At 45.0% G+C, this 26,864-nt stretch overlaps 11 protein-coding genes across 11 annotated transcripts; 6 read left to right on the top strand and 5 right to left on the bottom strand.

Moving 5' to 3' along the window:
• Positions 1-233: 233 nt before the first annotated feature.
• Positions 234-4,248, bottom strand: JR316_0003381 (S-adenosylmethionine synthase; the record flags this gene model as incomplete). Its single annotated transcript, XM_047889154.1, has 14 exons — positions 234-657; positions 710-809; positions 864-937; positions 988-1,112; positions 1,166-1,389; positions 1,442-1,817; positions 1,869-1,954; positions 2,009-2,233; positions 2,857-2,907; positions 2,960-3,136; positions 3,190-3,364; positions 3,418-4,020; positions 4,079-4,110; positions 4,161-4,248. The coding sequence occupies 14 exons, from the start codon at positions 4,246-4,248 to the stop codon at positions 234-236; spliced, it is 2,760 nt and encodes a 919-aa protein (XP_047751528.1).
• A 290-nt stretch (positions 4,249-4,538) lies between these two features.
• JR316_0003380 (Phosphoinositide 3-phosphatase) lies at positions 4,539-7,472 on the bottom strand (the record flags this gene model as incomplete). The annotated part of the gene is made up of 6 exons (XM_047889153.1): positions 4,539-6,629; positions 6,679-6,807; positions 6,859-7,019; positions 7,067-7,232; positions 7,282-7,392; positions 7,449-7,472. The coding sequence occupies 6 exons, from the start codon at positions 7,470-7,472 to the stop codon at positions 4,539-4,541; spliced, it is 2,682 nt and encodes an 893-aa protein (XP_047751527.1).
• Positions 7,473-7,817: 345 nt separating this feature from the next.
• On the bottom strand, positions 7,818-8,795 carry JR316_0003379 (uncharacterized protein; the record flags this gene model as incomplete). The annotated part of the gene is made up of 5 exons (XM_047889152.1): positions 7,818-8,136; positions 8,211-8,224; positions 8,337-8,459; positions 8,587-8,649; positions 8,706-8,795. The coding sequence occupies 5 exons, from the start codon at positions 8,793-8,795 to the stop codon at positions 7,818-7,820; spliced, it is 609 nt and encodes a 202-aa protein (XP_047751526.1).
• A 71-nt stretch (positions 8,796-8,866) lies between these two features.
• Positions 8,867-9,295, bottom strand: JR316_0003378 (uncharacterized protein; the record flags this gene model as incomplete). Its single annotated transcript, XM_047889151.1, has 4 exons — positions 8,867-8,889; positions 8,949-9,009; positions 9,090-9,128; positions 9,194-9,295. 4 exons carry the CDS (start codon positions 9,293-9,295, stop codon positions 8,867-8,869), a joined length of 225 nt encoding a protein of 74 aa, XP_047751525.1.
• Positions 9,296-9,628: 333 nt separating this feature from the next.
• JR316_0003377 (Thioredoxin Y, chloroplastic) lies at positions 9,629-10,307 on the top strand (the record flags this gene model as incomplete). Its single annotated transcript, XM_047889150.1, has 4 exons — positions 9,629-9,796; positions 9,881-9,939; positions 9,997-10,115; positions 10,189-10,307. 4 exons carry the CDS (start codon positions 9,629-9,631, stop codon positions 10,305-10,307), a joined length of 465 nt encoding a protein of 154 aa, XP_047751524.1.
• A 2,033-nt stretch (positions 10,308-12,340) lies between these two features.
• Positions 12,341-13,528, top strand: JR316_0003376 (uncharacterized protein; the record flags this gene model as incomplete). The annotated part of the gene is made up of 5 exons (XM_047889149.1): positions 12,341-12,395; positions 12,640-12,910; positions 12,958-13,228; positions 13,279-13,372; positions 13,437-13,528. 5 exons carry the CDS (start codon positions 12,341-12,343, stop codon positions 13,526-13,528), a joined length of 783 nt encoding a protein of 260 aa, XP_047751523.1.
• A 742-nt stretch (positions 13,529-14,270) lies between these two features.
• Positions 14,271-15,273, top strand: JR316_0003375 (uncharacterized protein; the record flags this gene model as incomplete). Its single annotated transcript, XM_047889148.1, has 3 exons — positions 14,271-14,548; positions 14,602-14,734; positions 14,794-15,273. The coding sequence occupies 3 exons, from the start codon at positions 14,271-14,273 to the stop codon at positions 15,271-15,273; spliced, it is 891 nt and encodes a 296-aa protein (XP_047751522.1).
• Positions 15,274-16,270: 997 nt separating this feature from the next.
• On the top strand, positions 16,271-18,390 carry JR316_0003374 (uncharacterized protein; the record flags this gene model as incomplete). The annotated part of the gene is made up of 9 exons (XM_047889147.1): positions 16,271-16,500; positions 16,557-16,643; positions 16,694-16,777; positions 16,834-16,945; positions 17,011-17,119; positions 17,173-17,627; positions 17,680-17,905; positions 17,963-18,098; positions 18,147-18,390. 9 exons carry the CDS (start codon positions 16,271-16,273, stop codon positions 18,388-18,390), a joined length of 1,683 nt encoding a protein of 560 aa, XP_047751521.1.
• A 422-nt stretch (positions 18,391-18,812) lies between these two features.
• JR316_0003373 (putative TLC domain-containing protein C17A2.02c) lies at positions 18,813-20,018 on the top strand (the record flags this gene model as incomplete). Its single annotated transcript, XM_047889146.1, has 7 exons — positions 18,813-18,997; positions 19,070-19,216; positions 19,280-19,379; positions 19,431-19,504; positions 19,553-19,658; positions 19,713-19,822; positions 19,880-20,018. The coding sequence occupies 7 exons, from the start codon at positions 18,813-18,815 to the stop codon at positions 20,016-20,018; spliced, it is 861 nt and encodes a 286-aa protein (XP_047751520.1).
• Positions 20,019-20,253: 235 nt separating this feature from the next.
• JR316_0003372 (uncharacterized protein) lies at positions 20,254-21,264 on the bottom strand (the record flags this gene model as incomplete). Its single annotated transcript, XM_047889145.1, has 3 exons — positions 20,254-20,407; positions 20,460-20,701; positions 20,758-21,264. 3 exons carry the CDS (start codon positions 21,262-21,264, stop codon positions 20,254-20,256), a joined length of 903 nt encoding a protein of 300 aa, XP_047751519.1.
• Positions 21,265-21,413: 149 nt separating this feature from the next.
• JR316_0003371 (Vacuolar protein sorting-associated protein 54, chloroplastic) lies at positions 21,414-25,572 on the top strand (the record flags this gene model as incomplete). The annotated part of the gene is made up of 11 exons (XM_047889144.1): positions 21,414-21,687; positions 21,746-23,025; positions 23,083-23,144; positions 23,201-23,344; positions 23,402-23,651; positions 23,705-24,239; positions 24,296-24,417; positions 24,479-24,565; positions 24,632-24,754; positions 24,843-24,934; positions 25,020-25,572. 11 exons carry the CDS (start codon positions 21,414-21,416, stop codon positions 25,570-25,572), a joined length of 3,522 nt encoding a protein of 1,173 aa, XP_047751518.1.
• Between the last annotated feature and the right edge of the window lie 1,292 nt (positions 25,573-26,864).

The raw sequence follows: 26,864 nt of genomic DNA, 5'->3' as shown, positions 1-26,864 counted from the left end.
TAATGATGACAAAGTGATCCAAATGAGTAAAAGTCATCGCGTTTGGCTGGTTAGATTTATTCATGGCCAACTACTCTTAAGTCTTGGATGAGGTGGTTATGCTGCATGCAGACCCTTTCTATGTATTTACTGGATATTATCCATACAAAAGTACAATTACAATAATCACATAAGATGACAGGATAATATAATGATCTCTAGATGTGTTCACAAGAGCTTCCAGCCTTAGAAGGTCAAGACTGAGTTTTCCACGAGTTGTGAAGGCCAACAGTATCATCTGAACCGTTGGTGGGTGTACTTGAAGAAGTATTTTGTTCCTGTTCTTTGGTCGATCCGTTTGCTACGCTTCCTCGTTTTCCGTCCAGTGCCCCCAAATCCAGGCTTATTGCTTTTGCTCGAGTATTATCAGCACGAAGTGTTTCCAGGTGTTGTAAGTATTCCTCGTTGACACCGCCAGTGACATATTCACCCGTAAAGACAGAACAGTCGAAGTCTTGAATAGTGGGTCTGAATTGCCGCACAGACTCTAGCAAGTCAGGCAAAGTCTGAAATATGACAAGGTCTGCACCAATAGCAGAAGCAATTTCTTCGTTATCCCGACCATGCGCGACAAGCTCCTTGCGAGAAGGCATATCAATCCCGTATACGTTCGGGTAACTGTAAAAGAATCAGTAGTCGAAGTACAACAAAATCCGAGCTTACTACTGACCGAATAGGTGGTGCACAACTAGCAACAATAACCTTTTTGGCCCCTACATCCTTTGCCATCTGAACAATTTCTTTTGAAGTTGTGCCTCGGACAATTGAATCTGGTGAACGACTTTTGTGAAGTGTGAATCAATAAAATACAAAAAGAACTTTACCATCCACGATGAGAACATTCTTGTTAGCAAACTCCAAAGCCATGGCGTTGAGCTTTCGCCTCACATTCTTTTTTCTATAACGAAAAGTAAATCCAAATTCCTGTGGAAGAAATGACATTCGGACCTCATTTGTTGTCCAGGCATGATAAATGTCCTTCCGACATATCGGTTCTTGATGAAACCCTCACGATAAGGCAGAGCTAGTTTTTGAGCTAAATTCAAGGCTGCGACTCGCGAGGTGTCGGGTACCTTGACATAACTAGTCAAATTTGCATACAAGAGAACATAGGATTGACACATACTGGGATAACGACATCGACTTCAATATTTGCCTCTTTCAGAACCGTCCGTACTTTTTCCGCTAAAGCGTCTCCCATAGCCATGCGACTTCTGTACACGCTAATACCATCTATCACTGAATCTGGACGCGCAAAGTACACAAATTCAAATATATCCGGGGCAAAGGTAGCCGGGGCGGCAATTTGCCGACGAGATATGCCATTTCGGGTGATGATGATAGCCTCTCCTATATAAAATGATCAATTTTAAATAGATGTGCAGTAGACATCAAGATGTACCAGGTTTAACATCTTCCCAATCTGTGAACCCGCTGGCATCCGCGACGACACTTTCTGACGCAACGATGTAGTCGAGGCCAGTTCCTGATTTTCTGGTTGCGACACCCACCGGACGAATGCCATTGGGATCGCGGAATGCTATAATCCCAAATCCTGCGAGCATCGCAACGCAAGCATAGGCACCTTTGACCTGGGTCATCATGCCTCCAATGGCAGTGAAAATATCTTCTTCGTTGATGCGGAATTTCCCAGTCTGTTGGAGGTTGTAGGCAAAGATATTAAGTAAAAGCTCTGAATCAGACGCGGTATTGATATGTCTATGAGCGGTGTGATCCATGAATTGCATGAGAGACTCTGTGTTGATAAGGTTGCCATTCTGGAATATAATTCAGTAATGCAATGTGAATAACGGCAGAGAGCAAGTTACATGAGCGAAAACAATCCCATAAGGCGAGTTAACATAAAACGGCTGAGCTTCTGCGTTATTGAAGCTGCCAGCAGTTGGGTATCGCACTACGACAGGCTAGGATCAGCATAATATCAATCTGTAGAACTCGAATAATTCACCATGTCCAACACCCATACCACCAATTAGGCGAGATATCGAATTTGCGTCGAAGATGTCGCGAACCATGCCATTTGCCTTGCACTGATAGAAGCGACCTTTAGGACCACAAGTGATGACTCCACACGCATCTTGTCCTCTGTGCTGCAGAAGAGAAAGCCCTTCGCATATTTCGGCAGCAGCGTCTATGGATGCATCGTGAAGGAGTAACCCTAGAATTCCACACACTGATGAATTGTCAGAAGCATCAGATATGAAAACGCTCTATGCACTCACTGTCTGCGTATCAGATAAAGGCACGCGTGCTGTGTAGAGTGCCGGAGTAGCCAACAACGGATAAACCAAAACGAAAATTTATATCGATCTTCCTCAAGAGGAAATTTTGAGGACTTGATTGCCCATTGGCTAAATCCACGTGATTACTACCCGTAGAAAGACATCGCTGCAATTCACCAGAAAACCATCTGTGCAACCCGAAAAACATTGACAGGCAAAAAAGACAAAAATCGAAATCGAAGAGGCGTGTTGAACGCATTCAATTCTTTTTCAACTACATATTACTTTTTTTGTGCTACGCTTATAACGTTAAGGCAGATGAAGGATGCCTAATCTACAATCCACAGAGCTACAGTGAATATAATGGTGTGGGTCGTCAGGACGTGTGATAGGAGGTCATTACAATGGTATCTACAGAAATGCGATGTGAGAAATGAATGTGCGGAAGGATGAACTTCCAATGCAAGCTAAACAAGACAGATAGAGTATGAAAAAATGAAGCAGATCTAGAGCATTGATTAGAGTTTGAGTTGCTTAGGCTTCTCCCAAGTGTAAGAAGGGTTTCCGAAGTGACCGTAAGACGCAGTCTTGAGATATTGAGGCTTCTGCAAGTCGAGCTCGCGGACTGTATCAACTCCATGAGAACGGTTGATACTGCGAGGAAAAAGACTCCTTACCGATGACACCAGGTCGGAGATCCCAGTTGTTGCGAATAATCTCAACGAGCTCCTCATCAGTCTTCTTGCCAGTGCCGTATGTATCGACGTAGATAGAAAGGGGCTCAGCGACACCAATGGCGTAAGAAAGTTGGACGAGAGCACGACGGGCAAGCCCTGCGGCAACCAAGGACTTGGCTGTAAATGGGTCAGATGGGAAGGTAACAAAACAAAATAAGGGAAGGACTCACCAATCCAACGAGCAGTGTAGGCAGCTGATCGATCGACCTTAGAAAAGTCCTTGCCGGAGAAAGCTCCTCCTCCATGGGCACCCCAACCACCGTAGGTATCGACGATGATCTTGCGACCAGTCAGACCAGCATCACCCTGAGGACCACCAATCACGAAACGCCCAGATGGTTGGATCTAAGGACAATGTTAATAGGCAGATGGTATAGATAAAAAGAGAAAGGTCGTACGTGATAGATGGTCTTATCATCCAGGAGGTTGGCAGGGATGACTTGCTTGATGATCTTCTCGAGGATTTCTTTGCGGAGATCTTCAGTCGAAATCTCCTCCGCGTGTTGGGTGGAAATGACAACAGTGTCGACACGAAGAGGAATGGTAGCTCCACCATCCTTCTTGTATTCAACAGTGACCTGAGTCTTGGAGTCGGGTCGGAGCCACCCAAGTTCTCCAGAGCGACGAGCAGCAGCCATGGCAGCATTCAACTTGTGGGCAAGCATAATGGTCAATGGCATGTATTCCTCTGTCTCGTCGGTAGCGTAACCGAACATAATACCCTGATCACCAGCACCATGGTCCTCAAGAGAACCGTGATCCAAGCCCTGAGCAATGTCGGGGGATTGCTGCTCAATAGCTACCAAAATGTTGCAGGTCTTGTAATCGAATCCCTTGGAGGAATCGTCATAACCGATTTGCTTGATAGTCTCGCGGATGACTTTTTGATAGTCGAGTTTGGCCTTGGTGGTGATCTCGCCGAAAACCATGATCATTCCTGTCTTGGAAGCAGTCTCGCAAGCGACTTTGGATGAGGGATCCTCAGCAAGGCAGGCATCAAGCTGCAACAATGAAATGTGTTCAATGATCTGAATATCTATAGAAAAATCATAAACGTACAATGGCATCGGAAACCTGGTCACAGATCTTATCTAGGTCGATGTCAGAGGGTTGAAAAAGACGGAAAAATAAGACGACGCACCAGGGTGGCCTTCCCCAACAGACTCAGAAGTGAATAAAAAGTGACCAGGCTCTAGGGCGGCATGAACTGCTTGTCCGTTCGGGGCCATTGTAGGAAGTGAAAGGAATGGGGGGTATGGGAAGAAGAAAGTTGGGGTGTATGTTGATTCTCAACTCTTTGAAATTTATTGAAAGTTGTTGATTATGTAATCATATCGTTCCATATCACGCCATCTCGTCAATCTTCCACCAATGTATTTTTTCCTATGGAAATGGTGCTACTTATTATCAGTGAAGAAAAAAATACTCGTTTGATTTAATTGGCTTACGTCCTCGCTAACGTTATGGTTAATGGCAGATATGTTGATTGTGTGCTAGTATTACATCGTTGTTATTCAATTTACAAAAACCCCACTCCCAATGGGTCGCCGGTACTGTATGCCGTGTCCTTTTTAGAAATTGGCTGAGAACCCTCCCCCTGGGTTTGCTTGACGGATTGTGAAGTGAGCCCAGAGTTGGGAACATTGGGAACTGTGGCTGGAATAGTGGCAACAGTGGGATCAAGAGGAAGTGGACTAGTTGGGCAGTTGACGATTGATGGCGTAGTGGTCCCGAGTTGTTCTTCAGGTTGCGCTGGTGATCCCCAGGGATTCTCTTCGAAAATAGACATGTGCCGAACAGGTTGGGAGACAGACCACGGATTACTCATGGTCATGGCAGGGATACGTGAAGAGGACTGTGGAGAATGAGGACGGGGTATTGATCGTTCGCCCCATGTACTAAGAGTGTCTCGGCCACGAAGTTCAGACGTTTTGTCAGATCCCGGTTCGTCGGTTTGTCCCGTGTTGAGCAAATCTTTCGCAACACCAGCATATGCATCCTGTACAACGGAGAAAGCCGCTGAAGCATTTGAAGAAAGCTTCCCCCACACTGATTTCACCCCACCTCCTAACTCTGGGGGCATTGATCTCGACCAAAGCGGTAGATGTGTCTGATTGGCAGGTATTGACGTATAAGTTTTCGATTGTTGTGTACTTGGGGGAGCAGGCGTTGAACTAGAGCTTCTACTGGGCCCAGGAGCTGAAGTAGCGAAATCTGGAAGCGAAGATGACAAATCTCGAAGGCTTGCAGTAATACCTGGAGATAATTTACGTCCAGAAGAAGTTGGGTTTACGGAATGAGACATTTTATCCACGGAAACCCCTGCTTTCGACGGCGAGGTTTGAAAGAGTTGGGTTCTTGTGGTGTCCTGTACGACGGGATCCTCCGCGGCGTTATCAACAGGGCCCACGACCTCCGTTTCTCGAGATTGCCCAAAGATGAATTTTCCATTCATTTCTTCATCTGTCCGTCCGTAAAGCTCGTTCCAAAAGCGTACGTTCTTCGGGTTGGGAAACAATACACCCATATCAGCATCAGGGGAACGGCTAGCGGGGTCATCAAGAGCAGGGTTGTAATCAGGGTTCGTGTTCTGAGCCATCTCCGCAGGAGAATTGAAGAAATCCCAAACACTGATGGTACGTTCACAGGGAGGTGGCCCATTGCCGTCTCCAACTCTTCTATCTTTTTCAGTATTGAAAAGAAATGTTCCGAATTGGCATGAGTAAAGATGGTAGTAAAGTGTTCGCAGGAAACGTTCATTAAATTCGAAACGTTCTGGATACTGACGTTGGATTTGCCGCACAGACTCCAGGAATTGGTGAAATACAGGACTTGTCTCCTTTATATGCTGTTGAGAAGCGAACCGATTTTGAACCGAAGCTAGAAAGGCTTGGGCAGCATCCGCTCCACTTCCAGAGTTCGCGTCGACCGTAGGCGACAAAAAGAATTTATCAGAAGACAAATGTCCACAACGGTCCAAAAATTTATGGCCAAATGACAACCAGTCCTTTTCGACCAAAATTTCAAATCCACGAATGGTTCGATAGAAGGGATCAAGGCAAATCTGAGACAACGCAGAGAGTTGAGATGTACGATCCCAACCGTCAGAGCAATGGATAAGGACATGCGATGAATTAACGTGAATGTTTTTTGTTATGATTAAGGTGCCTTCCAAAATCGCAGAAATATGACGCAGCCATCCAGAGCGACGTAAGGCTTGTTTGTCTAGCACCGCAAGGCTTGTTCCATGATCGGTTTCGTTGTTGATGCTAGCGAGGAGTTGATCGGCTTCCTTGAGTGCTTCTACGACTTTTGCTAAGGACTCCCGCATGGTATGAATATGGTCAATTCCAAGGTATATTTTCTTGCCTTCCTTGTAGTAATCCATATTTTCTGTGCCAGCACCTTTAGCAGTGTTAGCTACTGCATTGACTGTTGGCCGAGCATCAATGATTAGGTTGGTTGGAGTAGCACCATATACAACTGTGTTCGATACGCGAGATTCCGGTGACCAATGTGATTGAAATATAGCCTCAATAAGTTTTTCATCCTGTACGGATCTGCTCTGTGTTATACCAACCATTGGCTGGCTTGAACGAGTAATGCTCCCCTAAAGATATTGTTATATTTACTTCGCATATCATGACATTTGCGCTTACATAGTTTGCCCAATGAAGGTAGCTTAATATTGGGATTCGACATTTGCTCCGATATTTAGAGGCATATTGTAGAGTGGTATCGCTGATTCTGGTGGGTACTACTAGGCGGGATGGGTAAGTTGGGCAGAACTAGTTAGAAATTAGTGACCGTATGCCAGATAGATTGGGTGCAGTATATACAGTGTAATCTTTATTGAGGTCCGTGAATCGCCATGCTTTGGAACGGGTACCCACCCCCATCCGCACGTATTCATCTCGGGGAGAATAGATGGTCCATCCGTCCCTATTAGGGAACGGTGGTGTTGGAGTATAGAAAAAGGCATAGAGCTGGGAGACGGAACCTTGAATGCTATTAGGTTAATATAAGCAATTAAACAGGTCCACGTACCGGCAACAGTCAGCTCCTTGACGCTTTCGAAGACATCACCGGCATCAGTGTCCTTTTTAAATGTCAGGGAGAACGACTCAAAGGTTCGAGTCTGGAAATTGAGCTGTGATTGACCTTGAAGGGTATGTGGAAGGCGATTAACCAAGGATATCAGAGGATAAGGCATCTACAGACGGCTCTTTAGGATATCAAGAGACAGATGTGTGATTACTCACCCACATTTCCTTCTCTTCAGCTTCATCGTAACGGAATATAATATGGTGGGCCGTTAAATGGACTGTTCCCTGAGAAATCGAGCCAGCTTTTGAAAAAATGACTTGCTCCACCTAAGCAAATTGCCATTAAATGAAAACAGCCAAAGACTTTAACCCTGCCCAGTTACCTTGGAAACACGGATTGCATCCATATCTTATTGAAAGGAAGACAAAAACAAAATACACTCTGCAGGAGGGTGAAGACAAGGTGGCGATTATCTGGAAGTAAGTATGAAGGCAGCGTCAACGTGCAGTAGTTCCAGTTTCGGCAGCATCGCGTTATGCATGTGCAAGAATGACCCGTTAATGTTTATCTAATCAGCAGGCCCGAACATCATATTGCTGGCCAACTGTCCACTTAGATTTTATCAGGCTCGTATCATTATATGAGCGGTGTCATGTAAAGCGAGAATGTGAAATTCAAATGGATGTGTCTCTACAGGGAATATACTTAACATACATTCCATTCTAGAATTATGTTTGTACTCGAAACAAATCTACAGAATGAAAGTAGCGAAGAGTGCAGTCAAGGTAATAATTCCAGCAGCAGGACCACCGACTTTAAGGGCCCCGCCAGTCTTTGCAGATTGACTGCTGTTAGGAGGTGGTGCGGCTGATGCATTTCCAGTGGAAGCGCTACCAGAACCCGGAGTGGAAGCACTCCCCCCGGACGCGCTACCAGAACCCGGTGTTGAAGCATCCCCCCCGGACGTGCTGTTAGTGGCGGTTCCGTTAGTTGATGTCGAATTAGCGTTTGTTGAACCCCCATTCATTGCGTTAGCCTGAGTAACAATTAATTCAGACTCGAGAAGACCACTTTAGACGGAAGAATATTACCTGGAACTGAGCGAATGACTTGGCTGGTGGGGCATTGACGGCGAACACCATACCTTGCTCGCAATGTCTATAAAATATTATATTAAGGTTAACGTTCCAAGCAGGTAAGTATATATGTCTTACGACACCGGCATCGTTTGCGCACAGAAGAACCAAATTGGGCTGGAAGCATTGCTTACACTGATCTGCCACTGAGGAAATTGTTGAGAGGCCATGACTGTTGCATTAATAGGCATGAAGCCAGAATTTATGGCATTCGGCGATTGGACACATGGACTGGTGAAGGAGGACTGGGTAACCGACTGTTACAAATAGCGTTCAGAATGAAAATTTGAGCGTGAGGCCACAGAAAGTTGTCCTTACGTGGTTTTTCGATACGCTAGACATTCAGCTAACTTAGCAGAGCAATTGAGAATAGATTAGAATGACTGACAATTGGAACGAAATTGTGTCTCCATCAGCAATAGTAATATTTGTAGGACTGAAAAGTAACTGTAACGAAAGATTTGAGCATGTGAAGCATTCCGTAGATTCCAGCAAGCATATACCTGATTGTTGGCGCCAACCGTAACAATGTGATCCTCAGCAGCAACGTAAGTAGCGAAAAGGAGGGCGGTTGCTACTGTAGAGAAATGCATCGTAGAACGAAGTCGATATCAAGGGAAAACAAGAATTAAAAACTTGGCCGAGCAAGCAAGAATGTCAAAAATTAGACGAAAACGAAATTTGAGCCTAAAACAGACGAAAGCCTTAAGGAATTTGTAAAATCAAAAATAAGACTGACAACTCACTCTGCTCAGAGAAGGGCGAATACTTGGGCGTTCGATCACTCAGGTGTGCCAGGTATTCCGCCTTATATACTCGTACAGACCACGACGTAACAGATGATCTCTATAACAACGATGTCTTTCTCTGTATTTTTAGATCCTGACACTGTTGGCTTGATGCTGTTGGAGATGGGAGAAAAAAATCTAGCAATGAACCGAATCATCCACATCATTTTGTCGAATCATTTTTCAAACCGAGAAACGCAGACGTTTGATTTTCCCGGGGTAAAGAGGAGAATCTGGATAGCAGTGAACAGCTTTTCGTCAACGTCTGTAGCTGACGTCTGAACCAAGGCAATGCGGGAGAGCATGGAATGATAGTCTTTGACAGATATTTAATCTCAGCAGTCGACAAAGATATTTCAGCAGCATTGACTTTGATGGGTAGATTGTAAGTTCCTAGGGAGCAGTGGGATCAGGTGGAAACGAGTCCAACGAGATGGAGATTTAAAAATAATACCATCCTACCACACGGTGCCTGTGGAAACGTAGTTGAATACACCGGATAATCAAAAAGGGATCCATAGCGTTGAGAGATGCAAAGTCAACCAATGAGAGTAGATGGGGAAGTAGATCAAATGCTTCTTCAGCCTTTGGCTCTATGCAACGGCCTACGGCAAGTGCCGATCTGCGAGCAAACTATTATGTCACTCTCACCGGTTGCCCCGAATCCTCTACGGTTCCCTAATGTCTACGATACTACACAAAGCCTCGACTCGGGCTTCAGCTTCTCTACGAAGCTGCCTTTCTGCAAGTACCCGCAGGTTCCATCTGTCATCTCCTCGATATGTCCTGTATTCCAAAGTGGACCAGTCAGTAAGTTTGTCGTGTTGTCCTATAACTCGCAGTGAATCTTAAATGACTATTAATGATATTGACAGTTGCTTGATTCTTAGACGTTTGAAAAAGCAATAGAGGCTACGGATCGAATTGCGCTCGTCGACTTTTACGCCGAGTCAGTCATCTTGAAGCTTCTTCCTTCAAGTTTGAGACTCACTTTCTAAACCAATAGTTGGTGTGGACCGTGTCATCAATTAGCTCCTGTTCTCGAGAAGTTAACCAAGGAACCTTCTACATCTGGTTCCGGTTTACCGTTGGACTTGGTTAAAGTCGACACTGAGAGCGAGGATGGTCAGCGTTTAGGGGGATTGTACAAGGTACTTGCTACGTCAATGTTGCGTACGCTCATGAGTTCTTACTCTAGGGATTGCCAAGGTCCGCGCATTGCCCACCGTTATTGCGTTCAGAAATGGCTCGCCCATTACACAATTTGTTGGAGCAATAAATGAAGCTGGAGTAAAAGATTTTCTCAGCAAGTTGTGAATGTGTTTGGCTACTTCGGGGCAGGAAAGATTGAGCATGTTGCCCTCATACAGACTCTTGCAGGAAATGAGAAAGGTTGAGGGCCATTTCTGTGTTCATAAATATGAGAAATAATACGAATATACTACAAGAAAGCAAAGACGGCAAAATTGCCATTCGAATTCCACAAATGTTGATTCCAGCGAGAAAAAAATGACAAATAAAAATGAAAAGCCAGTAGAACAAGGAAAGTCAACATCCAGCAAAAAAGTATGTAAGGTTGGAGGTGACGAACAGGAGATATGGTAAATGGTGTTACAGTTGCTGCATGATGACGATAAAAGAAAGGAAAAGTGAAGCAAAGTGCTTTGCTACGATATGTCTACGGGTCCATTCCGAGGTATACGTCGTCTCACGACCTCCCAAGGTAAGAAAGTCGAGTTTGAAACGATTGTTATCCGACAGGGATATGTGTAGTCGGGGCCATGATCATTGAATGCTACAGCATTTTCCAGTAGTTTGCTGTCCGTAAGGATCTTCAGCTCGACCGACTGGACCCCAGACGGAAGGTACCTAAACGATACCCAGTTAATGCGACTGACGAAAGGAAAGGGACGCTTTGTACGAACCAGATGATCCTTTGTAGTTTTGCAGTATCGAATAAGGCTGGACGGAAAACACAATCAGAGGGCGCAAGTGAGCAGGAGAAGGTGTAAGCGTACCTAGCGCTAGCTTCGCTGACTCTGACTCTTGGCCTAGCGAGATCCTCACGTAGGCGTTGATTGTGTTCTATCAAACGACGGAGCTTCAGCTCTGACATAGACTGCCTTCCGCCCGTGCGTGAGCTCATGATGATTTTGATTCAAAGATAGCTGGAAAAAAGAATAAAACACAAATAGGACGTTGAGGTTCTCGGTCCAGCAGCTCGTGAGAATGGAAGGCAACTCACGGACGAAAACAGATGGCTTTGTGTAATGGCTGTACCGAGCAACGAAGGAAAGTGTATGACAGAGAAATTTCAAGGGCGGAGAGGCGGGGGAATGTAGTGGTTATAATCTGGGGATGACTGTTTTGCTACTGTCCTTGTCGCTGCACCCATGTGAACAGCCATGCCGAAACTGGACTTCCATCAGACTCTCACAATCACATCAGACAACATTAAATTTGTTCAAGTCCGCGTGTTTATGTGAATTCACACCGTTTTAATACCATCGTAGGGAAATCAAATAGGATATCAGGTATATACTGTAGTAAATGGGTTGAATGTGGCTTAAATAAAAGGTCGACACTCAGACAAGAGTCAACAGAGCGGTCTGGACGAATAGAATAAGAATAATGCGGGCCAACTTGTTTGGATTCCTCCGGAGATGTCATTATACCGAATTCATTCAAATGATAGGAGGAAGAAAGCAGATATTAAGGAATGTGAGTCGAACATAGATGTCAATAAAAAGGTATATGCATCCAACTCGGCTGCCCAAACATGGATTCAGGAGTACGGAGACCGACCGCCAATATCAAGGAATGGATCCATGCCGCCCGAATGCAAGTATCCTTGCCTCTCATCTCTCGAGGAGCGCCGTGACCGAGAGGCTGTAGCAATTACATTATCGCACAGTTGCATCCCTGCGCTGGAGGCGCGTATGGGTCTTCGCTTTTGGTGACTGGCCCCCAAACGGACGGGATCTAGGAGACGTGTCATCAGGACTGGGGGTCCATCAGGGGTTACACAAAATTAAAGAATAGACGCACAAGATGATCCTTCGTCGTCTTGCAATAACGAATGAGGCTGAGAATAGTGTAAGAATGTTGCGACAACACAATAATCAAAAGGGGCGCACCTTGCACTGGCCTCACTAACGCGAACTCTCGGTCTGGCCAAATCTTCCCGCAACCGCTGATTGTGCTCTGTTAACCTGCGGAGCTTCAGCTCTGACATGGATTGCTGTCATTCGATGAGCACGGACACAGAGAATACCCATTTGAACTAGAATGCTGACTTTGTGCGGTCTGGCGTTCATTGTCGCTGATATACTTTTGTAACAAAGGAAGAGATGGAATCAAAGCGCTGGCCACAGCAGCAAAGACGCGAAGAGTACAAGAAGGAGGGTGAAGAAAGGGTGTGAAACCTCGGAGAATGGACAGGGCAACGGCAAGGTTGGAGGGGTTGAGGCTGAAGAATTGCCAACCTGACAAGACAGGCGAATGAGCGTCGGAGTTTGAATTCACTTTTTGGACCTGAACCGCCATGGACCGGTTTCCGCATCATCACAGAAAAATAAATAATATTCCCAGAAAATCATGTGAAGCGAGCGCTCATATCTCTGCCGCATTACTCACCTCTTAAATACAGCGCCCTATCATGGAAAACGACCTTCAACATCATATATACCCACTTCACAGGCCGTCAATGCCAACTCACATGGACTGGCAATCTGTGATGATCACACCAGGAACGTTAACACAGGCTCCCGTGATTACCGAGGTCTTGTCTCGGACGATACTACTCAGTTCAAGGCCGACCGACACTGTGGCATTGACAGTGTAGACCGGGATCCCGACGGCGACTCATCGTTTCACTGGGATGAGGAAGCGACGCTTCTGTCTGAACTCATGGAAACGGGGTGAGATGGGCAGACTCGTTAATGTCCATCTCTAAAGCATTGTACAGGCCCGAACAAAACGGAGACGAGTACTTGGATGCAATGGTCGAGACTCTTCAAGCCCCATTCACTGACCAAGGCAAACGTTTGAAGAAAGAAATTGCCCAGACATTGGTCCCTACACATAACCGCGTTAAAGCTGTTATACAGGTACTGGAAAAGAATGTCGACGTTACATACGGTCAAGGACTTGCGCTTTTCAATGCTGCTTGCAAGGATATCGAAAAGTCAATGTATGCGCAACACATACACATGAAGGAGGTGTACGAAGAAATAACGGTCATTTTTCTTCATATATGCATGCATTCGCCGTCTAACTGATGCTCCAGGGTAACATTGAGCGCGCATATAAGGAACTCGAAAGAGAGTACCATGAAAGGGACGAATTATGGCTTTCTATTCATTCAGCAGTAGCAAGCATCGGTAATCTTGTTGCCGCTCGATGGTTGTTGTTTGAAAACAAAGCTCACTATATATTTATGCCCAGTTACTCCAGCACTCCATAACCTCAAGGAATCCCCGGATAGAATCGAAAGCGCTATAACCAAACTAGAAAAATCGGCCAAAGCCTCCACGTAGTAGACTGACACCCTCAAAAATCGTCATGGAGTTCTATCTGCCTTTTCCGTGGATTATTCAAATACCTCTGTAACGGTTCTGGTATGTGGTTAGTCAAGGACAATGATGTCAGTTCACGGTGATTAGGTCTGTTTAAGCGAATAGTAGTGCATCTTGGTGGATGTTCTGTTTTCAAGTCTGATGGATGAGCTCTCTCAAAATAAGCTTCATTCTCAACGACTGTCCATTCTGCTTCTGAGACACCTTGCTCGCACACCCGTCGAGTAGTATCGCTGGTTATTTTATTAATTGCCCCTGATGATCTTTAAAATAGATCGCTTGCCTATAGTGGAATTACTAGCTATAGAATGTGTGGCGCAATTCATCCAAGCATCCCGTAAGTACATGAGGCTCACAGCACAACCTGGATGGCAACTTTCAAATAAAAACATCTTGAAGCCTGCTCCGCCGTGTGTCGGGCGTTGACACAAGCAATAGGAAAGGACATAGCATGCGATGCACTAAAGACAGTATCGTACCCTGTGTACATGTCTTCCACCAACTTCGTTTTGCCAGAGCTCTCAGCATGTGCGCTATAAGGGCACCTTATGGGGAAACTTACCCCGCACATGTGATCTCGATCTCGGGCATGCACAGTTTTCTAGCCCATATCTTATTATACCATGTACTTCCGCGCTGATTAATTCTCTTGCGTTGGTTTGACCACTACCACATCTTCCAAACAACTCTCCCAGTCTATCAGATGTTGGTTCCTTTCTTGTCCAAACGCTCAGATCAACAATTGCACCGAAGGAAAGGTGGTGGTAAAAGCGGTGGTTCCGGTGGCGGTGGAAGGTCCGGGGGATCAGGTTCTGGAAGAGGGTCAAGTAGGTCGAGTCCTATCAATGTGGGCTCGGGCACAACCAAACCAGCGACCTCTTATGGTTTTGGGGGCGGCAAAGCTACTACTATTCCATCTGGCCAATTGTTTGCAGGTCGGAGCGCTGGAGGCGGTAATAGAGACCAAGTTTTTGGCAATAGGTGTGTTAATAGCTTGGAAATTAACTATTGCAACGAACTTATCATTTCCATAGGCAATATGGAAGTGGTTATCCTGGAGAAACAGGTCGTGGGGTGTCCGGCCGTGGTTTCCCTTTCTTTTTCTGGCCTTTGGCCTGGGGAGGTGTTGCTGGCGTTGGCACCGCTGCATATCTACATAACTCAGAGGTATTCATGGTTGCATGTGGTGAAAAAAATAAGAGCTTATTGTTTTTCTTTTTTTCAAGTACGGTCGGTTTGATAATACCAGTCGGCCCGGGGGGATTCTGATGACAGCCGCCTTTCCTTCGACCTCGGAGAACTCAACTTATAGAGTGGTTGCCGACAACTCTACGATCATTTCCCTCATCGAAGACATTAAATCCAACTGCTCATCTTCTTTGGAAAATCCCGATACCATTGAACCATCCACTTACAATGATTCTTTGAGCTCTCCCAAACCGGAGCAAGCGGTTGAATATTACCGCGCCAGCAGCGTCGTGTTGACTTTGGATAATTACAATAATACCGGCGCCCTCGAAGCAGAAGGAACTCCCGACACACCTTTACCCAGTCCCATTGACACCACTTTGTTGACCTGCTTAAATGAGACAATCGGAGCATCTGTGCCTCTTGTGGATGGCGCTACTCTACATTGGTCTGCTCCTCCCAGTATGGGACTGATTGGTTTGGTCTATCTTATCTGGTCTCTGTCTTCTTTTGTATGATATTTTTTTAAATGACATCCTCATTGTGAAGAGTGCGTCTTCAAGTTCTCCCTTACTTGATTTTTGAACTGCCATTTACTGTCCACTTTCTACAGCTCTACCTACAATGCATCACTTCTCATTTTCATGGCCACTCTCACCCCTTTGTTCAAGTTGTTCATAAATCACTTCACGTTGACTCCTCGAGCACAACTTAGGAAGTACTTGTGACGCTATTCAAACTACATTCAAACATTCAACTTCCCAATGAATAAGATTTTCATACATTCAATTTAACACCGTTGTTTGTATACTTTATGCACCTATTTTATGTATTATGTATCTCAGAACTTGAAACTTTCACATTTTTAACACATATATGTATGTACATTTTTTTTTACTTTGCCTGGAATATAACCCCAACGTCGTTCCTCGCCAGCAAGGCCTTGCTAAAAGTGAAATTAAAACGTGATTGGCTTCCTTTGAAAGTAAAAGTGCCTATGTGGTTGAACGATGAATCGCGCGTGGTAGGATGTCATAAAATCACTGGACTTTTATTTCAGACATTCAACTGAACAGGTGAAGAAAATACTTCAAATTACATAGTTACTGACAGACGATTCTGGACAAAAGTCATATATAACATTGATATTCACACTGTATGCCGTCTGACCTGTTTTGGTGTTGCGGGCAGCGTCGTTGATATCGATTTATCCCCAGTCTCTCTCCGACGGTACCTGGTCTTGTAAGCATACAAAGTCAAATGGTAGGCCATATGAAAGAGCGCTTAGCAGTTAAATAGTTGTACGGCCAGATGTTCGGGAGAGGCGGAGAGCTCCGGCGGAGAATTAAATCGGAGTTAAAATCCTGAAGAAATAAATGGCGCGTCCAGGCACGTCGAGTCGATGCGTCAGTACCGAGCTATTGTCTAATCTTCTTTCAACAACAATTCGTGTCGTATACTACCAATAACTCGTGGCATGCGCCATTTAATTCATGTCCTCCAGCAATCCGTATAATGGAAACTGATCTAACTCATCGCTTATGTCTATTGTTACATTCGGTGGTTGGACACTCTTATGACAACGACTCGAACTTGAAAGTCCTTTGTGATCTTGAGGGTGGAAAGCTTCTTTTAGACTGGCTAACTTCTCAAGTTTCAACCAATTTAACAGAAGAATACACTGCAGACGAGGAACGGGTTGCCTCTTTGAGGGATATACTCTTAGAGGAAGAAGAAATGTCAATGTGCGTACGCATTTGGAACACCTAATTTCTCGACTTATGTCTCTCTATTTCTTTAGTTTGAATACCATCGACTCTTCCGCAAATAATTACACCAAGCCCATTATAGTGGCTCCCAGCGATTATATGCTGCCTTCTCAATCAAAGTTGATCCACAATTGACATGATCATGTCAACTGCTTACCACCGTTCCCAGAAAGCATGCCAACTATATAAGAAACGAAACACAAGTAATTCAATGCGAGGCTAATGAACTGAGGATGAAAATATCTCAAACCAAGTACATCGTACATGGTTGGAGACAAATCCGTTTCGTCTGACTGCTTTTGGATTCAGGAATGAGCGAAAAAGATCTACCAGAACCCTCAAGCTGTTAAGAAGCATCGCTGGATCGTTGGCCTCGGTTATTACAGAATCGAACGAAGCTTTATCAGAACTCTCTATTGGTGTGCGTATATACAGTACTGATATTTTAAAGCAAGAAATATCCAACATTGGTGTTGTCATTTTCAGGTGGACGCGACCATCACTTCCACTGTAAATTCCGCTCATGGCCTACTCTGTGCCTACGAATGCTATTTACGTCCTAGTCCCAGTGGCGCCGTCGAACATATGGAAATGGGTATCATTACCATCTTTGTTAACTCAATTGACATTCATTAATGATGAGCGCAGGTGTTTCGGGACAGGCACCTCTTAAAATGATACAAGCACGTCTTTTCGGTGTTACAAAGAACCTTCAGACCTACTTAACTCGATATTACGAACTGCGCAAAAAGGAGTTGCGCCGACTACAAGATTTAAACTACGAAGCTAAGAGACTGAGCAATACTTTGAAATCCACACACATTGGTATGCTGGCACAAGAAATACCAGATTCAGAACAATCTCAGGCCTTGTTACAAGAATTAATTGACATTTCTGGAATACTTCAAAGCCAGCTCTCAAGTAACCCACAATATTCGTTCGACCGATTCGCCAAATCCCTGGTTCCAATTGACTCGGATGAAGAAATTGATCCCCATCCATTCGGAACCACTGACGCGAATTCAGTTAACGAAAACATTATTGGTGCCTGGAAGAAGGATCAACTTTCCATTATACGGTGTCATGAAGAGGAATTATATGATGTGTGTGATCATGCACTTTGAACCTAGAGCAATCGCCTTATTGAAACTCTAGGTGTCTTCTTCTCTCAATTTCGCCCTATCACTGCTCCAAAGCTTGCACAATAGTATCCTTCAAGTCATACATTTTACTCGAGATGCAGAATCGACCCTTCAAACTCTTAGAGAAGAGCTCGCAGAAATTGATACAGAAGCCAGCATTGGTAATAAAAACCAAACGCGCCTTGATATGGAAGATGAACTTCAACACGAGCTCAAACTCGCCTTGACTTATTGCACAAGTGCGTTGCCTTGGGTTCAGGATTGAGCTTACGCTTGAGCTGCGTTTTTATATGTAGGGAATGGTTCGCCCACACTACTTCTTGACAAAGAGGATATTTTAGTGCAACTACGTTTGCTCAAATCTAAAGCGGAGAATTCGGAAAGATCACATAGATATTGGGCAACAAATGTCATAGCCGACTGCTCCCTGAGGTACGCCGATATATGCATTATTGGGATATCGCTAACAAATTTTCTAAGACCTGTACATCCTTTGCTACCTGGCATTTACTCTCAGTCGACTTTAAACTCATGTCCGCCTTTTGAATTTTCTGCCAACACACGCGAACTGGAGACTGAAACGAGGACAAGGATGAAACAACTGCATACCCTTTCAAAATCTCTTGAAGAGGAAGTGCAGGGAACATTTTCCAAAGATGATCATTGGAAACGACTGAAGGGCTTTGTTGACAGATGGACTTTGTCTAGGGCGGGGGTCGCTTGATTCTCTTGATTGTAGAAATATATCGAAGTTCAGCTGAAGTTCTTGCGGACTATGGCAGTTAAATTTTGCATCGTGGTCGGAGAGTTTGGTGTCTTTGCTTGATAAGATGTAATTTCGGATTAAATAATCGGCTGCCAGTGGTTGTCATACATTGACCAGCTGTCACTACATAACGGAAACCTAAATTTATCCCGGTTACGATCCTCCTTTGTGCACGAGACACTACTTACTGTCTCTACAAATTCTACCTTCAAAAATACCAGCTAATCACAGCGAGCGGACAAGCTTGCCTGTACTCTTCTCCCCACGGTAGGCTGAGCTTCCCGGTGTTAGCGTCTCGTACACGCAATCGTACGATCACTCGTTACGTCCCAGTTGCAAGTCCGAGTCCGCTTATTCTCAACTCCTGCATTGCCTCCCCAATGGCTTTTTTCGAAAAATTCATCTCAGAGACTCTGGGGTTAACCAAGTTCCCCCCTTACCTCTCTACTTTCTACTGGGCATTCCTTGGCTTCCTTCTAGTGCATCAAGTCATCGCGCCAGTGTTGAGTGCTCGTTGGTTTCCCACCGCATATGCAGGAAAAAGCAAGGCAGCCAAAAACAATTGGTGAGTCGTCATGCGTGCAGTAGTCATTATATCGTTTGTTCAGAAGCAAAGTACCTGACCGACGTCGTTTAGGTCAATACATGTCGTCTCTCAAGTCCATGTTCTGATCATTGTGCCGTATGCATTGTATAGCATCCTGAATGAGGATGCAGACCGGTCTCTCGATAAAGCCTTTGGATGGGATGCCAGAGTTGGATATGTCCACGCCATTGCCAGCGGGTACGTATTTTGATCCTCTGAATTATACTACAGTTTAGGCTGAACGTGTGTGCGACTTCGAAGATACTTTTTGTGGGATACTTTGGATGCCATCGTCAATTTCATTGATCCTGGATTCGTCGCTCACGGAGTAGCCTGCTTCTTCATTTACACGATGTCTTATGTGCGTCACTTCCGCGTTTTCATGTCAAGTAGACTGACAGGTACCTCGTAGAAACCTTTTGTGGCATACTATGGCACTAGGTGTCTGCTTTGGGAGACTAGCACATTTTTCCTAAACAACCATTGGTGGGCACTTATACTCAAGGGGTATTCATTTTCTAACATTGTTCACAGGTTCCTAGACAAAACTGGTCGTACTGGCACACGAGCTCAGCTGATCAATGGATTCTTTCTCCTTACGTCTTTCTTTTTGGTCCGCATAGTTTATGGAGGTTACATTGTACGTTTCTGAATAATGCACTTCGACTGCTTGTTGACCTTCATTCCGATGCAGTCCGTCAATTTCTTAATCACTCTGATAGAAGTCAAGAAGGAGATTCCTATCGCTTATACCTTGGTATATGGTACCGGAAATGTTATCCTTCAAAGCCTCAACTGGTTCTGGTATGGATTCCATTGTACTCGTATCACCATCACGGAGACTGATCCGAAAAATCGCAGGTTCTACAAAATGATTGCTGCCCTTCGCAAACGCTTTGGTGACAACGATCAAGTCAAGTTGACCGGTGCAGACGAAATACCTACTCATATAAATAATGGCCCACCACAACCTCTTCCTATTAGCGAAGACCGTTCATGATGCCATCTCCTATTAACCATCTACGCAACAATCTTGGACCATATATATAATCTCCCTAATATCATTTCATATAACAGCTACGAGGACGGGGTTCACAAAGGAAGAACAATCTAGACTAGAAAAAATTTGTTTTGCAAATATGATGATTTTTGCAAATATACCAGTCTCCTTTGCATCGTAGTCCACGTACATTATATATCCCCAAGTTTATTGTGGGGTGTTGCTTGCATGATAACTATATGACGAAAGCTTCCCGTACAATGCGACGAACTTTCCATTCCCAGGCAACGAGATTAACACGTCGTGTAACCTCGATCCTGACGATATCCGAAGAGTGCAGGATGGAATGCAAGTATGCAAACGCTAGAGCATCAAGCGGTGTAGGTTCTCTGAAAGAAAAAAATTATTACATGAATGTATATTTCAAAAAAGAAGGCATACTGTGAACTCAAGAACCAGTTATCCGTGCCAAGCCGGTCAGAGAGAGACGCAATCGCATCCTTGTACTGAGAAAGGATCGCAGAGGTGTTGATGCGCGCACCACTCGGAGGAATCAATGAACATAAACCCGTCAATGGTGCTGGAGGCGGCGAAAGGATTTTTTGAAGGCTTTCACTGATAGGAGGCATAGGCTTTGGGAATAAGAGGGAGTGAATATACGATGGCGTTGGAGTAGATGTTAACTGTTTAATCAATACTAAGTGAGTTACCAATGAAGCATGAACTGAAAGATACATACCAACGCAGCATGGACAACACCTTCGAGAAGAGATACCCAGGCTCTGCTCTCAACCCGAGCAGCAGAGTCTTTGTAGCCTTCTAAAGGATCGGAACTAGAGTCAACACCGAGCTTTGCATCGACCCATGATGGAATGGAATGAGCCGCAAGAAGTTCGCCATCCTCTGCACCATTTGTGGTTGGCTTTTGAGCGATGGATAGAGCGTCGGATATGGGTACATGCAAATTAGGTAGTGCACCGTCTATGCTCCCATCAGGAGAAATATCCCATCGCAGTTTAACGTTTCTGAGGTTGCGAAGTGCCAGGTATGCTTGCCATTTGAGGCATTCTACGTCCGAGCTTAGGAGATTGTCTATGGGTTGAGAGGTAGACCTCGGTGGGTGTATCCATAGTGTCGGTGCATCTATGTGGACCTTATTAGAAGACTTTATTGGCGGATATGTTTTGAGGGGGAAGTGGGCATTGAAGGCGACGATTGAAGGGGGAACGGAGAAGAAGGGCGCCATCAGTTAAGAAGTTACATAAATAAAAATATTATAAGCAAGTCGTGGCTCATTTTAGTCACTCAATCTCTCGCCGCCACTACGTCTCCACCGTCCCTAGTGGTTATATGCGCATCTAGCCCTTCCACCATTGTCATCGCCCACCATATACCATGTCTGACGTGTCCTCCATACCCTCCAGAGCTACCTCCCCCATCAACACTCTCGCACCGCCGGACCAGTTACCAACTGCGCGTCCCTATCGCTTTACATGGGATCCTGCTTCTCGCAGACCTGGTCCTGAGAGTGTCTCCGGAACGACAGAGGGTAGAGGGGGCGATGACTTCGGAGGGGCTCATCCCCTAGGCTTCTTGAATGCCTCAACGACCTCCCTTGCCCTTGGTGCCATGCCTTCTGACTGGAGCAGTTCACGTACTGGATTTCATGGTATGCATCGTGCTTCTATCACGCTTCGTATCCAAAGCTCATAAATATATGTACACAGCAATCTCAACGGTGCTGAACAACCCCCACAAACGACAAGCTCCTCCGAAAGCGCACTCGTTACTTCCCCCTGTACCGCCTGCTGATCTTCCTCGCGTGCGCCGCAAGGATTTCGAATCTTACCTTCGTGCCATTACACCAGAATGGGATCGGTATCAGCATAATACACAGGTTGGCCGTGATGGTCAAGCACAGATTGAGGACAGTCAGTGGACACCACGTAATTCTATGGCAGGGGATGAGCCACCTACAGGACATCGGTCATCGTCAGTTTCTCACCAGAATGGAAAGTCTATACCACCGCTTGACTCAGTGCCGTCAGTCTTTTTCCAGAAAGACTTTAATTTGGGAGATCCAAAAACATTCGCGAATGTGACCGAACAAGACACTTCTGCTATTCTTCCGGGGGTTCAGGACGATCCAGATCCATTTTCTCTCTCTCACTCATTACCTCTGCTGGAGAAATTCTCTCATTATGCTGATACAGTCGAACAGCACCTCGTGCGAGAAATATCAATCCGTTCAACGTCTTTCTTTGCTGCCCTTACCAACCTCCACGATCTCCAAGCAGAGTCCGAACGCTGTCTAAATAGAATTAGCAAACTACGTACCCAGCTGCAAGACGTCGACAACAATGGAGCTAAGCGTGGGCTCGAAATGGTCCGGAAGGAGTCCAAAATGTCGAATCTTGGCAAAGTGCGGGACGGCGTGAAGATGATCGGCACTGTCACCGAGATGACTGGTGTTGCAAAAGGATTGGTCAACGCAGGGCAGTGGGGAGGAGCTTTGGATATTATCGAAGAGATGGAAGGACTTTGGGAACCCAAAACATCTCGAAATACATCTACAGAAGGCACGCCGCATCAGGCGAACCCACAAAATGGTCGAGACATTCGTCTATCCCCGACTCTGGAGGAAGAAGATGAAGCCACAGATGCTATGCATACTTCATCGGTCAAACAAATCGACACACTTCCGCATTCCATTCAGTATTCGATACCCTTGTCTTCTTTGCATGCATTCTCTGCCCTTCCTTCGCACTTACGAACGTTGACAATGGAGATAGCAGCTTCTCTATCGTCTGAATTTGTGTCGGTGCTGCGGAACGATCTTGAATTGCGGATCGGCGTCGATGGCAATTCGAATACTGATGCTGACCAAGGGTTGAAAGATAGACTTAAGCCTTTACTGTTGAATTTGGTTCGCACTAAGGGACTAAAAGAAGCTGTGCTTTCATGGAGGGAAGTTGTCTTGGGTGTGATTCGAGGCGTAATTAAGCAGGTCAGATATTCACATTCTGCTATCATAGTCATACTAAATTCAAGGATGTTTAAACAGATTTTGCCTTCATATGATATAGACGATGAACAAACTGGACGGGATTCTACGTCAGAATCAAAGTTAGTTGGTCTAAATTTTACGAATGGAATACCTTACTAACCGTTATATTAAACAGGACCAACTTGGCAAATCAGCTCCGGGGTACCCCGCACTCTGATTTCATACCACTTATTCAGAGAGTGTATCAACGGTTGTTCAAGGGCGTAGAAGGATTACAAGGTCAGAACACCGTCATCCTCGACATTCTATCGGCTCTTAGGTATGTTATAAATCTGATATAAACGAAGATATGCTGACTTCTTGACGCACTGTACAGCTCACAATTGCGACAACGGGTGACGAACATACCATTACTTGAAGAAGATCTGAATGACATCCTTTCTTCTTCGGCCGATCTTTCAAGTGCACAAGCAGCTAAGGTTATTGCGTATAGAGCCGAACAACACGCACGCCTAGACTTGTCCGACTTCATGACTTTTTCTAATGACTCCTGGGCATTTGTTATTAAGTGCGAAAAAGTTTGTCGGCGGGCTATAATTCCTTTGAGAGGGACACTGAACAGCCAGGTATATTCACCATTTCTATTTATCAATTGAATTTCCTTACCTGGTTGGACAAGGCCACCCTCTTTCTTCAGACATTCCATCAGAAGCGAATATCTCAGTCGGCCAAATTTGTGGAAGATGAACTTTGGAATCCAACTGAAGTCACCCCCGGTATACAACTTACTACCAATATTGTGATGGATTCTGCTGTGCGGGACCCCCCGGAATTGGTCATACAATCACCCGATGCTGTCTTCAGTCCTGTCGCAATGAATTTTCCCACAACTCCAGGAGCCAGTCCTGATTCTAGTGTTCCAACCATTGCTACGACTGTACTCCAATCCAAGAGTTCATCTGCTTCAACCCACAGCACAAAACATCTACGGATCGAAGGACGTACTTATTATGTCGTTTCTGCAACAGCCCAGGTTTTAACGCTGCTATTGGATTATCTCAAAGTTGTTGTAAATTTGTCCACACTTACTCCCGATACTATGAGCCGGGTCATCGAATTTTTGAAGGCTTTCAATTCTAGGACCTGCCAAGTGGTGTTGGGTGCTGGGGCAATGCGATCAGCAGGTCTGAAGAATATCACTGCGAAACATCTTGGTGTGGATCATTTCCGTCAACACCTGGTGTATATTTCTAACCATCATTTATTACAGCTTTGGCATCACAGTCCTTGTCGATAGTCTTTGAGCTTATTCCTTACGTGCGTGAAGCGTTCCGGCGGCATCTCGGCCAAAAACATACTGTTTTATTGGTGGAGTTTGACAAGTTGAGAGGGGTAAGAAATTGTTATTTGTAATATTTCATGCTTTGAACTAATTATATTTCAATTTCTGTAGGATTATCAAGAACACCAAATTGAAATTCATTCGAAGTTGGTTGCAATTATGGGTGATAGGTTGAACGAACATATCAAGTCCTTGAAGGTAAGCATAATTCTTTTACGTTTTATTGATGAGACACACATTGATCTGGCTCATTTACACACCCAGAATATCGATTGGACCGTGCCGAAACCTGTCGGGGGTGTTAATAGCTACATGGAGCTCCTTGTAAAAGAAACTGTTACCCTCCATAAAGTTTTGTCACGATATCTCTCACCATCCGTTGTTGAGGTGAGCAAGCGGACTAATTCGATGGCCATTAAGATCGTACACTGACTGGTTTAATCCCGCCATCATTTTTGTCCGTACAAAATTCCAGTATGTGATGACACAAGTTTTCGCTGCAATCAATCATCGGTTATCGGAGGCATATGGTGTAATTGAACTGCCTGATCAAGAGTCAAAAACAAGGTGCATTTAACAGGGCAGTTACCCTTGTAAATCTTCATGCTGACGAAGCTTCGGGATTTCTCCCTTTCTTGCTGATTTTGTTCAGGTTACTAGAGGATGCAAAATATTTGCACCAAAAGCTCGCCGTTTTGAATATTGCTGGAGCTCCTGCTGGGATGCTGGAGACGGTCGTTGCGGAGAAGTTCATACCACGTACTGGCGGTCCAAATGGCAGTTCACATACATCGCCCGCTAGTCCGCCCAATGCGCCCATACGAAGTAACACGCTTACAGCCAATCAGCGATTGAAGGGATTGCTTTCTGGCCGTTCTTCAAGCTTTGCGGATAAAGATAAAGCATTACCCCCTCCAAATCAGAACTCTTCGCCTTTCCCGGCTCCCTCGATTTCTGATAAGCCTCGTTCTCGTTCTCCAGTTCCAGTGAATACCCATTTGGACCCCCAAAACGGTAATGGGCTCTACGCTGCGAACGCGAGTCAGGATACACTAGCAAATGGCAGCAGCATTTCTTTGTCCATGGCTGTGTCGCCTATTCCTGAGACTAAAGTCTCACAAGGCTTTAAACAGGTTGAGATACCATCCGTGGACCTTGAGACTTTCAAACCAGCTGTCAACAACAACACGGATGGTTCCAAATAGAATCATTTGGCCAAGGTCATATAGCTGGCCATTCTTCAATTGATTGCAGGGTGACACAGCTTTGATTCGACGTATCGTGCGGGACTACGGGCGAAAGGGTTTTTGGTCTGTATGTGGCGATGACTCACTTTGCAGCAGCGACAATCGCTAAGCAATGACTATCAAGTCGTCACTTGAACAGCAAAAAGTCAATCGAAATTACATGAAGCATGCAAAAGACAGTAGCCAGTTATTAAACTCCGCGATTGTGACAAGTGTCGTTTACTTGGAATCAGAAGCTTCGTACCGCAGTGTAAACACAACCCTGCAAATTCGCCAGATCGCTTTCTACGCGGCTGAGCTTTGTAGGGGTTACAATTACCCAGCAATTGCCTTCTAATGCCCTGCTGTTATACATGCTCGTTACGAACCTCCTACCTTTTCTCCTATCAAATCGCCTCTTGTTCCCGCGCCTACATTTGCCTTTGCCATTTAATTCGAGCTTTCCCAACAGGGACATGTCATCTTTCCGAAATCCCCGCCGCCACCGACTCCCAAAAATTTGTTCCCCCTATCCAGTAGATCAGATAGTGTACTCTCATATTGCGTCTGCTCTTGGTCTGCCCCTGTCTACCCCCACAGGCATTCTACTTACCTAATACAAGATGTCTTACAGATCCCGGCTTTTGTTTATTCATTGAGTATCATGTCAGGAGTCCAATTAATCACCTTTAGTAAGTGGTCAAAACTTCAAGATCGACCAGCCGGTTTACCGCCACAATGATCGACACTTGATCTCATTGAGTTCTGCATGCATCATTCTGTAGTGGACGATAGCTACTAATTATTACACATGCTTCAATGCACATCTGATGAGCGGTCTAGGTGGTGGGGTGTGCATTATTGGAGACATTATTTTTCCTTTCTTAGGGCGAGTGTAAGTATAAAGTACTAGTAAGACTCGTGAGGATTTTTATTGATGGATCAAACCACGACCGAGGCACGTTCAATTGCATCAAACCAACGAAATTATGAACGTGTTCAGGAGTCGAAATTATTAGTAGGTGACCGTGGTCACAGATGGACCAGTATGTGGTGTGCGCATGCCATGTTTATCCGTGACTGCTCATTAGAAGTACGTATAATAGCTTGATTGACAGATTGATCAAATGCGTCTGCGATGGTACTCGTGGAAAGTCGAGTTCAATGGAAAGCGATTGAAGAAGCCAACATCACAGTTGGGTACAAATGAGAACAAATGGCGAAGATCACACCATACAATTTATAAGTTACAATGACATTCAAAACCTCGG

The sequence above is a fragment of the Psilocybe cubensis genome, chromosome 3 (assembly GCF_017499595.1).
Source record: "Psilocybe cubensis strain MGC-MH-2018 chromosome 3, whole genome shotgun sequence".
NCBI classification, from domain to species: domain Eukaryota; kingdom Fungi; phylum Basidiomycota; class Agaricomycetes; order Agaricales; family Agrocybaceae; genus Psilocybe; species Psilocybe cubensis.
This window is presented reverse-complemented; position numbering and strand designations above follow the sequence as displayed.